Source organism: Podarcis pityusensis (genome assembly GCF_964106645.2).
Source record: "Podarcis pityusensis genome assembly, chromosome: 9".
NCBI lineage: Eukaryota > Metazoa > Chordata > Lepidosauria > Squamata > Lacertidae > Podarcis > Podarcis pityusensis.
This window is the reverse complement of record NC_138034.1, coordinates 36,426,546-36,439,830: the sequence shown is the minus strand read 5'-3', so window position 1 is coordinate 36,439,830 and position 13,285 is coordinate 36,426,546. Positions and strand designations below refer to the sequence as shown.

At 39.1% G+C, this 13,285-nt stretch overlaps 1 protein-coding gene and 1 long non-coding RNA gene across 2 annotated transcripts in view; one reads left to right on the top strand and one right to left on the bottom strand.

The window, feature by feature from the left end:
- The first annotated feature begins 400 nt into the window (after positions 1-400).
- LOC308485558 lies at positions 401-7,966 on the top strand. The gene is made up of 2 exons (XR_013990611.1): positions 401-3,321; positions 4,837-7,966. It is a non-coding gene; the product is annotated as an uncharacterized lncRNA (long non-coding RNA).
- Positions 7,967-8,893: 927 nt separating this feature from the next.
- Positions 8,894-13,285, bottom strand: part of PDGFC (platelet derived growth factor C) — a 106,682-nt gene continuing 102,290 nt past the window's right edge. Inside the window, exons 5-6 of the mRNA XM_081021415.1 lie at positions 11,921-12,138; positions 8,894-10,764 (exon numbers count right to left, since the gene is read on the bottom strand). Coding sequence (XP_080877541.1) covers positions 10,648-10,764; positions 11,921-12,138 — 335 coding nt within the window. The 3' untranslated portion in view covers positions 8,894-10,647. The remainder of the gene's footprint in view (positions 10,765-11,920; positions 12,139-13,285) is intronic.

Genomic DNA, 13,285 nt, shown 5'->3' with positions numbered 1-13,285 from the left:
ATACTATTAGGATGTTCTCCCTAAGGCTTAGATGAAACCACCTCATAATTTAAACCCATGTGGTTCAGGTCTTATTCTCTGGAACTACATGAAGTAAACCTAATCCTATATCTAATCCCTTCCATCACATATAGTGTTTAAATATGGCTATTTGAATTAATTTAAGGTGACTAATATTTTGTTCAAGAAGAACCCCGCAAAACTCCTTCAACATTTCCTCCTATGACCTGGCTAGCAGACCCCTCATCATTGCTGACACTACCCTCCGCCCATGTTACAGTTTGTTCAGATCTGGGGGGAGATATTCCAGATGAGATCTGACCAGGTAAATAAAGCCAGAATTGTTAACATTTTAACAATCAATCAATCAATCAATCAATCAATCAATCAATCTTTATTTTGGTCAAAGACCAGACAGCAAAGTTAACAACATATGCCCTATCCACATGAAGAAGCAGATGCAAGTACAGTCGTACCTTGGTTTTAGTTCTGGACATTTTGGCTCCCAAATGCTGCAAACCCGGAAGTAACTGTTCTGGTTTGAGAACTATTTTTGGAAGCCACACGTCCGACGGGGCTTCTGCAGCTTCCGATTGGCTGCAGGAGCTTCCTGTAGCCAATCAGAAGTTGTGCTTTGATTTCCGAACGTTTTGGAAGTCAAATGGACTTCCGGAATGGATTCTGTTCATCTTCCAAGGTATGACTGTACTCTAAAATCTGGAGAGAAATGCAAACATGCTCTCCCTTCTGCTTACGTAACTTGATACAGTATACACTGCTAGAGATAAGTGCATTTCTAAACAAGGCGAAATATCTTTAGCGGATATTTTAACATGCCTTTCAGAACTTTTGTTGAAGCATGAATGCTATTCGAATGGAATGAGGATGAAACACATTAGAAGAGATGGCTGGCCACAGCCGTTGACCATCCATCATGGCTTTACAGTAATTTCTCCCCCTCCCTTTTGTTTCACAAGCTATTTTACTTTTCACAATATATATTTTGTTATAAAGAGAAGCAACATAGGTGGGGTTTGACAGATCAAAGCCATGCCCAAACCTTGAGTTAATGCTTGTTGGATTTATGGATTTGCTTTGGTAATCTTTACTTTCTAGGCCAAAAAAAGCGACCAGGTGTTGTAAGAACTATATCGTTTATAGCAATTAGATTACAGGTGGTTTTTCATTGTTCATTCTTCACTAATAATCACCAAGAGATATAATACATTGAAAGACAGAATGACTTTCTTTGACTGTGATCTTAAGCACACGTACTTAAAAGTCAATTCCATGGAAACAAATGGGATTTACTGCCAATTAAGAATCAAGGTAGCAGCTGTAATCTTCAAACCATTTACCCAAGGTAGCCCCATTAAATTAACCCAGAGTAAATGGTTTCAGGACAACAGCTCTGAGCAAGTCCCAAATTAATGGGCTCTTAGCTGAGACTACAGGCTAGGAAATATTTTTGAGACAACCAGTGTTTGTAGTGTTTGTAACAAAATATAATATTACTTTAGTTCATGTTATATGTTAGATATAGCCATGTACTCTGGCTTAATTTAATGGGGCCACGTTGAAGTTTACAGCTGTTATCTTGAAGCATCCCTGTTTTTCCAATACTCTTGTAGAGTGTACATATTATTGTACCTAATAATACAGCACGCTCTACAGCTTTCTCACACTCATGACATTTGCAGGTGATGAACCTGAAGAGACTATTTAGTCTTTCTTCAGGGAATGGAACTGAAATTGCTTCAGGCACTAAGAATGCAGTGGTGGCAGCAAGGCAAATGGTGGTGGCCTTCCAGATGTTGTTGAACTTCCATCATCCCCAATCATTGGCCATGCAGCCTGGGGCTGGTGGGAGTTGACAACATCTAGAGTGCCACAGATTTCCCATCCTGACAGCTGAAAGTTGCCCATCGTACCCTTTTTGCACACTGTGGACCTTTACGCTCATCACCTGCAGTGATCAACTTTCATCTTAACAGTATACCCAAGCGTGGTGTTTCAGTGTCCTTCTTTCCCTCCAAGGTAAATTCCTGATACAAATAACACCTTAGTCTTCATGGGATCTTTTCTAGCCTGGTTTGTGTTAATCCTAATTAGCTCTTCTGCCCTTCCAGCCTTCTCTTCCCCTGGTAATCCACACCTCCCTTCTGTCTCTGTTATTTTTAATTTTTATTATGTTTCACTTAAGGGAATGTACAGCCTTGTAGCCTCCCCAAAGCCTCTACTTAGGAAAGCATTTTATGGCATAAGGTTCCAGCGATGTGCAGCATTCCACAGGTCCCCGTGTAACTATCACAAACAACTAAGCCAATCTATCAGCATATTCCCTTGAAGAATCATTTCCCCCTCTTTTCTTTAGGAGAAGTAATATCTGCAGTTTGGTTTTCTCTTTCGTACTCTGTTTTTGTCTCTCTAATTCCCCGAGTAAGGTAGCCATATGTGATGAAGGGGCGGGTGAAATGAGCTCCTGGGTTCCCTTAGTGTTCAAAAAATCAATTTAATAAGCGGCTTTCTAAGTAGAAAATGCACCAAATATTAAACTGATAAGAACAGTTCAATTAAGAAAAGTGTTTCATGTTACAAGTTTACAAAACGCCCATGCAGCAGTAGCTACAATTACATATAAAGCAACAATTGCAGACTTTGATCATTATAGATCAGAGTCTTAGTTCCATGTACAGATACACCATAAACTACAAGCATGAATTTGTAAGCCCAAGTCCAGGCTCGGAGAAGAAGAAAACCAGCAGGACCCGAAGCTCAAGTATTCTAACATACTGTAAAATATGAATGTAGACAAATAATATTCAACCAGAACGCTAGGCATGCTCATTTTAGGTTAAAAAGAAAATGCTCCCTAATTCTATTACAATGTCAACAGTAGTAATATTAGGAAAACAGAAAGGCTTTTTACTCCACACAACTCTGGCCTAGTTTATCATGGGTGCTTTGGGACTGGACCCTTGACGTGAACTTTTACATCACTCCAAAAGTCAAGCAGCCCAAGCTAATCCATGTAGGCTTCAGTTAAGCTCTGTTACAAAACCGATATCCATTGGCCCAGAAAACTCATACGCTATCTTATCTCCAGTGCTGATTAATATCTACATGAAGCCACTGGGAGCAGTCATTAAGAGTTTGGAGGCAAGCTGCCATCAGGATTCTGATGACACTCAGTTCTCTTTCTCCATAACTTCTGAATCAGGAGAGGCTGTGCAGTCCCTGGGCCATAGCTTGGATGCAGTGGTGAGATGGATGAGGAAAAACAAGCTGAGCTTGAATCCTGGAAAGACAGCGACACTGTGGGTGAGTAATTCCCCTGTCCAAGAAATTGGTCAACTGCCTACCCTGAAAGGGGCTGCACTCCCCCTAAGGGACAAGGTTTGCAGTGTGCTGGTGTTTCTGTATCCAGCTCTGACACTGGAGCCTTAGATAACCTCAGTGGCTAGACATGCTTTTGACCAACAGCAATTGGTTTGACAGGTATGGCAATTACTGAACCAGGAAAGCTTGGCCGCAGTAGTTCATGCATTGGTTTCCTCAAGACTGGATTAGTACAATGTGCTCTATGTGGAGCTTCCCTTGCATTGGATCTGGAAGTTGCAGTTAGTACTGAAGGCTGCAGCATGATTGCTGACAGGACTGAGGCCTGTGCTCAAGAGATATGCACTGGCTGCCGATCGCCGATCTTTACCATGCCAAGTCCAAGGCATTACTATTAGTATATAAAGTCCTTAACAACGGGGCCAGTTTACCTACAAGATTTCCCACATATATGCCCACTTGACTGCTTTGATTGGCAAAGTGGATGCAGGTGCCACAAAATACCCATTCTGCATTTGTAAGAACTCAATCTTTTAGCATGGCAGCACCTTCACTTTGGAACTCCCCAACTATTGAAATTATACAGACACCTTTGCTACACTCTTTGCAATGCAAGTGTTTAGACATACCTACACAGATGTCATTGGGTTGTTGTTTTTATTTTGGTTATATATATTGTAGTTTTTATGTTGATCTTTTCTGTGAACCACCCTGAGACTTCCTGGTATAGGGTGGTATATAAATTCAATGATGATGATGATGATTTTAAAAAATAATGGAAATGTTTAATGTTCTTAGTCTATTGTTATTTTAACTTTTTCAAAATCTCATTGTTGTTAATATTTATTATTTCTTATTTGATTGCTTTATTGTTTTTGTAAAACGCTTGAGGATTTTTGCAATCAAGTGGTGTATTTCATGAAATAAATGAATAAAACATACATTGATAAATACTGTTTTTATGACGCATTAATGGTCGGGGTCCCTTTACCTTTACTTAAAGGTACATTAAATCAATGCAATTGTGTCATTGATCTTCATGAACCATAGATTTTGCTCATGACAAACTGGATTATCCTACTGTACATCAAATCATTCTTCCAATGATCATTTCTGTGAGTAGCATGTTGATAATTATGAAAATTCAGCTAACTGGTTACCATTTCCCAAACCATCATAAGCTCCAACTCCTGACTTCTGAATGAAAACCAAAAGACTAAGTGTGCAATCCTTACCCTTTAAAGTAAATAAAAATCCAATTGATTAACACTGTTTTGAATTGCACCCTATATTTTCTTTGTTTTCTGTGTTCTCATTTTCCATTTCGGAGCAGAATTGCATGGAAGTCATTGGCAACAGTTCAAATACTATCTTTCCTTCTAGAAACCTGAGCCAGGTTGAAAAATAAAGGTGTGATTTCACAAAGGATTATTTTTCTAGGCACAGGTCTTTTACTATCATGTGGCCGCCCTGTAATCTCACATTCTTATCTTTAAGTTTTAACTCTAGAGTAATGATTAACAAAGCAGATACACAGAACAGAAGGATATTGCAAGCAAAACTGAAGAAAACCCTTCTGCAGCTATCAGATCACAAATATTACCAGGTAACTGAATACTCAAATTCTGTCGTCGCCCCCCTCCCCAGTTAAGGAACAAAAAAGAAAGAAAATAATTTCCAGTACTAATTCATAACCCCTTTAAAGTTTATTTATTTCATGGCATACAGCTGCAAATTCATTTTAGGCAAGTAAATAATATTCAAGAGTGTGCAGATCATTTGCAACATTGTTGACCGATTCAAAAAGTTGTTCTTACCTGATAACTGTTCTAAGAGCTTTCTCTTGCAATTCTGCATTCACTGGCTGTTAAGCTTATGTATTGCTAATGTAGATAATTGATTTACATTTGAGCAATTCCCCCCACCCCCCAAAAAAAATTTCAAATAAAGCTAAGTACTATGATGCTAAATATGTTGTGTCATGAACTGGCAGCACAACAGGGAGGAGGAAGAGGTTCCCGGTGAGGGGTGTAGCTAGGACTGGGAAACACCAGAGCAAGCAGGGGATGGCAAAGGAAAGACTCATGGGGTGATGGATGTTGGCAAGGGGATGGAGGTCAGTGCACAGGAACCAGAGAAGCAGGACCCATCAGCAGAACCAGTGGCATCCCTGTCCCCACAGCGGACTCTGAGGTGTAGGGAGCAGCGAGAGTGGCACTCTAGGAGCCTGAGGCAGGCATAGGTCCACAGTCCAGCTCTCTAGCTAGCCAGGTGGACCTCGCTAGCTCTAGGAGGAGAGGTGTGATTCCTCAGCTGGAGGAGGCTTGGAACAGGTGAGGGTCACATATCTCATCAAGCCCAGATGCTGGAATCCCCAAGGCAAGGTACAAAAGGGAAGCAGAGCTGAAGTGTTGTGTTAATGGACTTTGGCTTGGATGCTCCTGGACCTCTAAGGGATTAGGTTTGGCTCTATACTGTATCTGCTGAACTTCTGACTTGGCTACTTGGATTGACCATGGACTGTGTTTCCTGACCTCTGGACTTTGCTTGTGTGGCTTGACCCAAACACTTGGACTTTTGTCTTGACATACTGACTTGCTGCTAGGTAGGCCAGGGAATCAGGACATGCTGCTTTACACCGTACCATGTTTTGCACACATGCTGATACTCAATCCTGAATACGTAATTGGCAAGTTTTTGAAATCTGCTTCCTAAAAAAGTGGAATAAGCAGCATTTAATTACTGGACTGCTTTAACTACTCTCCTGAGAAATGCAGTATGGAATATTTTGATACAGTTAAGTTTTACTGCCTTTCATAAACAACAGATACAGTGCAAGAATAATTGTTTCTTTCTCATTTTTGTAGTTTTCTCAAACCATGGGAAAAGCTGTATGCTGTGGCCTTCATGATTATGGAACGAAAGGGAGGGCACAAGTACAAGGACAATAAGAGATGAGACCTCAAAGATAAGCTAAAAATGTAGATGTTCTCAAGGGAAAAATGTTTAATCCATTCAAAGGGTATATAAAGTTGTCTTCTATGCTATCTTGGAGATCACAAAGTAGCATTTTTAGAAGAAATAATCTCATTTTAGAACTCCACTCTTCTTTTCACAATGACATTCCCAAAGAAGTCTATCAACTTTACTAAATAGATAGGGCACTTGAATAAATTGTTAATTACCAAATGTGAAATTGTGATGATGCTGCAGAAATGTTTCACTGTATTGCAGGCGGTTATATCAGTGCAGGTCTTCAAAACTGCAGACAAATCTTTTGCAGATCCTGTAGAATTGGTACATTTGCATGCATCACTTCTTAGCAGCATTTAATACCTAAAGATCATTTTTAAAAGAATCTTTAATACTTAACTGCCATTCACTTTTTAAAATATATATTCAAAATGAATGGGTACAAGTCTAGCTCCAGTGAAGAAAGTAAAACTGAACTGCTCCCTTCATTTTAATGCCTTTAAGCAAGGTGTGGATTTAAGTTCTCTGAATCCTATACAAGTCTACTCAGAAGTAAAACTCATTAAATTACATGGAATTTACCCTTAGGTAAACGTGTGCTCAGGATTTTAACCAAGTATTTAACCAATATAAATATCACTGTAGCTTAATGTTTTGGGAATGAAAGCAGTAAACCTTCCTGAACACATTGGTACTTGCTTTCACGTAAACATGCAATTGATTGTACTGTAATTGTGCCTTCATATAATCTGTCTATGATGGTTTGCACAATCATATTTTGATAATTGGCATAGGTTTTGAAGATAGGAATGCTGAAATCCCACTGTGATGGCCATGCATTCATCTTGGTGCAGAAAACAGAGCAACAAAAATCTCCTACACATATTTCAAAACATTTCAGTATCATATTTCTCCATATCAGCTGGTTTGTTACTCATCAATTCTGGGAATAGTTTCCCATGATATTTTAAAGCTAAATCATATATATTACTTGCATATTGACACTGGGATGATTTAAATTATCAAACAATTCATCACAGGCCACTGGAACAATGAAAGCACAACTCGTCAATCCTAAACAACACATCATTAATGGGAACAGCATCTGGACCACATCTTTCTTTTTTCTTTAAAATAACCCTCCAAACTCCACTGGCATTACTAACATGTGCTCCAGATTTCTGATTTGGGTGAATTCTACGTTTTGACAAAGGCACCTTATAGCTGCATGGAGATGTAAATATATTGAACCAAAAGCCCAATGTTGATCAGCATTCATCCTTTTTTTGGACAAATGTTCAGCCCTCCTAAAATAATGAGTACAGAACGAAAAAGAGTGAAAATACTGAGGTCTCCAGAACATATCAAGAAAAGAATGACTACCAGATTCTAGCTAATTCTAATACAAAACATCACTCAGAGAGGAAGGCTAGATATGTGATTACCACAAAGACCAAATAACCTGCACTCCACACAGTTAGCATCTGAACACAGGAACTCTTTTCACTTCTTGGGTTGCATTTCAATATGGGCAACTTTCTAGGGGTAATAAGCCAGGAGTGTGGGTGAATACTTCGTATAAGTATAGGGAATGGCTAAAATTTACTGCATGAAACCCTTTTATTCCATCAGCTTTGGGGGGAAACTTTTTTTTTTTTTTATTAAGCTGAAGCCCATGGAGCAAAGGGCCAAAGTCCATGCCTCTTTCCAAGCCAGATATATTTTGTCACCAGCAAAAAGGTAAGCAGGAAAATAGAACTCATTACACAACAATATCATGCATGGAGACTGGGGGGAGGTGGCTTTGTATGCACCCTAAAAAGTCAAACATTTAAGGGCCCAAAACTGTAGAATACTAAAGATTTCTACTTGATGTTTTGTCTTCTTGAAAAGTTTTAATTTCACAGAGGCTAAAATTAAGCTGCAACAATAAACTATAGAAGCAGCAGCAGCAACAACAACAACAACCTTCTGTATGTTTCCATTTAGGAATTTGTACCATTGGTAAATATCTAAATGAGTACTTTGTATAAGTACAGGGAATGGGTGAAATCTGTGGCATAAACTCCTTTGCATTCAATCAACTTTGGAAACAACATTATTTTAAGCTGAAGGCTCACCTAGCACATGGAGCAAAAGCAAATGTTTGTGCAGTTATGAAGATTCTAAGAGTACCATGCTATGTCTTAATTTTGTAATGCTAATCTGATACCCATTTATTAGTACAGCATTAGCCAATGTGATGCCCTTCATATCTTGTTGGACTACAACTCCCATCAGACTCTGCTAGCATGGCCAATGATCAGGAAAGATGGAGGTAGCACACTGGGGCTGCCACTGTATTAGGCCACACTTCCATGAGAACCATACAATGCTGTTCTGTTCCTACAATGTTACTCCGATATCCATTTTTATTCTTTAACAAGCATATGGAAGTTCAGAAGATTGGACTGTTAGATAGTTTTTAAATGCCATATAGGGATATGAGAAGTATTTCTTCTGTCTCCCAATGAGCACCATTACTTTGTAGAATCATTAAATACATAAAACAATACACAAAAACACAGAACACTGGACGGTATTAAAGCATTTTACAAGCAAAATATTTTACTGCTTTTTCCTAGTTGGGCAAAGGGTGGGATAAATGTGCTGGTTTACATAAAGACTGTACATCAGCAAAACCACATTTTATCAAAACTGTACTTTACATCATTAAGATATTGGAAGCCCACTGCCCTTTACAAGGAAATAACTGGCATTCTTAACATAAAAAAACCCTTACACCTGCAGCAATAAATATGTGCGACTTGTTCATGACCCCATTTTATTATGTATGCAAGAACACACTGAAATGACAGCAGTGGTGGTGCTCTTGTCAAGATCTTTCACCTTCTAATTTAACAGTGAAGTGTTTACTAAGAAGTAAGTGGTCCCATTGAACTGGACATCACTCTGAATATATCTGTTTAGGGCCTCTCAGTTTTGGATTTATGACTGTTTTGAAGAAACCCACATTGTGATCCATCACTAGTACGTGTAAAAAGGATATTTATGCATAAATTATTGCATCAGAATGCGTGTTCGAATGCACAAAAATATCCAATCCATTGAAAATAATGCAGTATGGACAGGGAACATCTGCCTTATGATGCTTATCAGAATTATGCCACTTGCCCCTGATGCAAAATGTGATATGTATGTATGTGCAACCTTGTTTCTGTGCACATACCTCCTTATTTGGATTGAGGCACTAGGTTATGATGAAGAGAGTTTTAACAGCTAATATATTTACTTTTTTTATCCCAGCATCATGGCGCTAGTAACACACACCTGTAAATTCAGACTAACCTGTCTTGTTTATCTTTTTACGTGCAAATGCACCTTTTAGCTCCTTGCTCTGCAGAAACAGAATTCTATCTTCCTTCCCCCTTTCTATAACTCTGATTCCAAAGCCTTACAAAATGAAAAAGCAGTTTATCTAGGCTGCAATAATAATAAAAAAAGAATATTAAATACCTTTGGCAAAAAATAGATATATTTAACAAGATTAGAAAAGCAAATAGTTATGCTGTCAAAAAGAGTATAAAAATGTACACAATAAAAAATATAAACAAACGCAATACTTGCAGGTCATAGTGAGAAGGATAAAGGCACTTCTTGGTTTCTGACCCTTTCCTCTTTTCTCACATATACTGACCATTCAGGTTTTCTAAACAACAGACACTTTACTGGAAGAAACCAAGAGAATGTGTCCAGTCTTTTCGACTTGCATCAGTGAAAAATTGAGTTTAACTCAGAGTAAGACAGTCTGTAGGACAATTAACACTTTGATTTGAAATGTACAGGAGTTGCTGAGCCGAGTTAAGAGAGATTCCAGATGTTCTGAACTGTAAGCCAGAAGTAAGAGACTTGCAGAAGCAAGACCACCAGGAGAGTCCAGGCCTTGCCTAAGCACTGTCTTTTCCTATACTTCTAAAACTTAAACGTTTTAAATTCAATACGAGTAAGAGAGATGATATTATATCTATATATCTATATCTCTATATAGATATAAATATAGCTATAGACATAGGTATAGAATTGGGGTAGGAGAGAAATCCCTCAATGAAGCCTTCTGTTCATCCTTAGTAGTGGGCCTTCAGGTAACTGCTGTTATATGGCATACATCTCAGTTTGATTTCTTCTTCTTTTTTCTCCCCCAGAACTGTCAGTCCTGAACACTGAAGATTCTCAAAAGCAGACAACTGAGATTACAGAAGGAGATTAATGCACAAGCCCCAGAAGAGAATCAGCCACTGAGTGAACGTGCTGTAAAAGAAGCACACTAAGTTCCTTTTATCCTTCTGTATTCCCTTTACATACACAGTCACACTCCTCGTGATGGTCCAAAGGTACATCTGTCAAAGATTTATGCAATCCTTTTACGCCGCTCCTGGGCTTCAGCTGCAGGACCTGCAAAAGGAGGGTTCAATATAATCTTTTAAAAATCCATCAAGTTCCTTCATTGTCAGAAAGAATCTATTCCTTATTAGTAAACTGGAAGCCATCAGTGCATAACTGACAAACTCATGCTGCCTGCACAAACTCATGCTGCAACCATTACATGGTGTGTCACCTATGGGTGTTTAACAGGCTGCTTCTAAAGGTGAGAATGTCTCTTGTTCACAGAAACGGGTCTGCTGAATGCTTCTGGTATATGTCACATTCCCCAAACAGTGAGGCTTCTTCACTGCTTCTTGCAGTTCTCTATCAAAGCCAAAAATTACAATACAGTGGCACCTCCGGTTACGAACTTAATTCATTCCGGAGGTCTGTTCTTAAGCCGAAACCATTCTTAATATGAGGCACACTTTCGCTAATGGGGCCTCCTGCTGATGCCACGCCACCAGCGCGTGACTTCCGCTTGGATCCCGGGGCAAAGTTCGCAACTAGGGGCAACTACTTCTGGGTTAGCGGAGGTCGTTACCCGAAACATTCGTAAGGAGGAAGGTATGTAACCCGAGGTTCCACTGGAGCTGTGTAAGGCACAGTTCTTATCCACACAAGTCTGCAAAAGCTTCATCGATGCCATCTTAATATGGAAACAACCTACAAGCTTAAGCTTAACCTGAAGTTAAGCACGATGCGACCATGCGATATCCACCAAGGCCCATGGCCCAGCAGGAGGTGTTAGGTGTTACCACTGCTGCTGTTTGCTGTTGCCACATGTTTACACATCCACCCTCTGCACACCTAGAAGGAATGTGCAAATGAGCAGTGACAACAGCAAGGATGAACAGCAACAGTAGTCACCACCACTTACTTTCTGGCTATCTTCCTAGCAAGCAAACAGCATCAAATGAGATGAGGAGTATGAAAGCGCACTAAAGTAGAAGGGTACATGTTGACAATATCTTGCCTAAAGGTCATGAAAAAATGGAGATGACACTGGCTTAATACCACAGCTGTGCTGAGAGGTCTTTTTTTATAACCTCTCGGAAGAGTTGTTTGTGGCTTGAAATCTCAGCTGCTGCAATGTAAACATTTGTCCTAATAAAATTATTCTGCTAGTGTGTGTGTGTGTGTGTGTGAAATTTTAAACATTTTAAAATAAGAAATAACACTATACCTCATGGTATTTTTTGGTAACCTTGGTAGGGACACACTGGCACTCACTGCAAGCATGCTGACAGCAGCCACAGTTTCCACCGCAACGTTTAACCAGCAAGCAAAGTGGCCAAAAGATGGTGTCTGTTCGCTTCAGCTCTTCCCGTAGTGACACTGAGTAGTTGCGTGGAGTACAGCTGTACATTCGTACCTCCTCCTTCAGAAGATTCAGATCTACAACTGAAGCATTTAAAAAGGCAGAGATTTTTGTCACTTATTCATCAAGTTTCAACAATAAAAATACCTGCTGCAAGTGAAGAACATCAAGCTGTTTTTAGGAGACAACAACCTGTCCTCAATGCCGCCAAACCTTTCATTGAGTTACTGGACTAGTGGATTTACATTGCAGAGTTCATAAAGTCTAAATTCTGGTAACACAAATGTTTTTCTAAGTTAAGCTCTATAGTTCTTAAGGTCTATAAAGTCACAATACACAGTATTGAGTATATGTTCACCTGCCTAAGTAGTTAAGCCTTTTACTGGGATGAATGGAAACCTCCAAATTACTAAGGGCCAACTGCAACTTTTAGAATTAGGAAACAACTTTCCTTCCATTTAAAAATGGTTAGACACTCTCATTGAGTGTTTCAAGATTTTACTTGAATCATGCAGCTTTGAGGCCAGTGTTAGAAACTGAGATACAAAAGCTAGGAGCTAAATGGCACCTTCAACCTAGGTTATGGGCGCAACAATGGAATGTCTAGGCACTTTTTTTTATAACAAGAATACAAAGCTGAAAATGAATGAACTGCAGCTAAAATATTATGTTCATTTTCTCCATGGTCTAGTCTTTCCCCTGCCTACCCCCCTAACATTCTTAAGAGGGTCTCTTCTCCAGTCTTCAGAGAGTAGATGGAAGTGGGGAGGCAGAAAAAGGTCCTCCTTTCCTTCCACTTTGCACTTTTAATCTAGCTGACAGTTGTCTGTCTGACTCTAATTATTCAGCATGACTTTGATTAGATCGCTAGTCATATTCTAAACGTTAAACTAAGCTTTTTCGGCTATGCATTTTATCAAAATTGTAATAACCTTAACAGAGCTTAAACCAATATACAGACTGCATTATACTATTTATATTTGGAAAACCAGATGTCATCACCTTGTCAAAGCACATTATTATAATACAATATGCACCTTTCTATGATACTACACTTTACATGAATAGGTTACCAGCAGTTTCACATTGTGAATGTATAATCAAGTCTTTGAAGTGAAAAAATTCCTGCATCCCTCTTTTCCTTTCCCATATCTGTCTTACTCAAACTATGCTCTAACACATTGTAGGGCATAAGGCTAGTTGAAAAAGTGTGTGTGTGTGTGTGTGTGT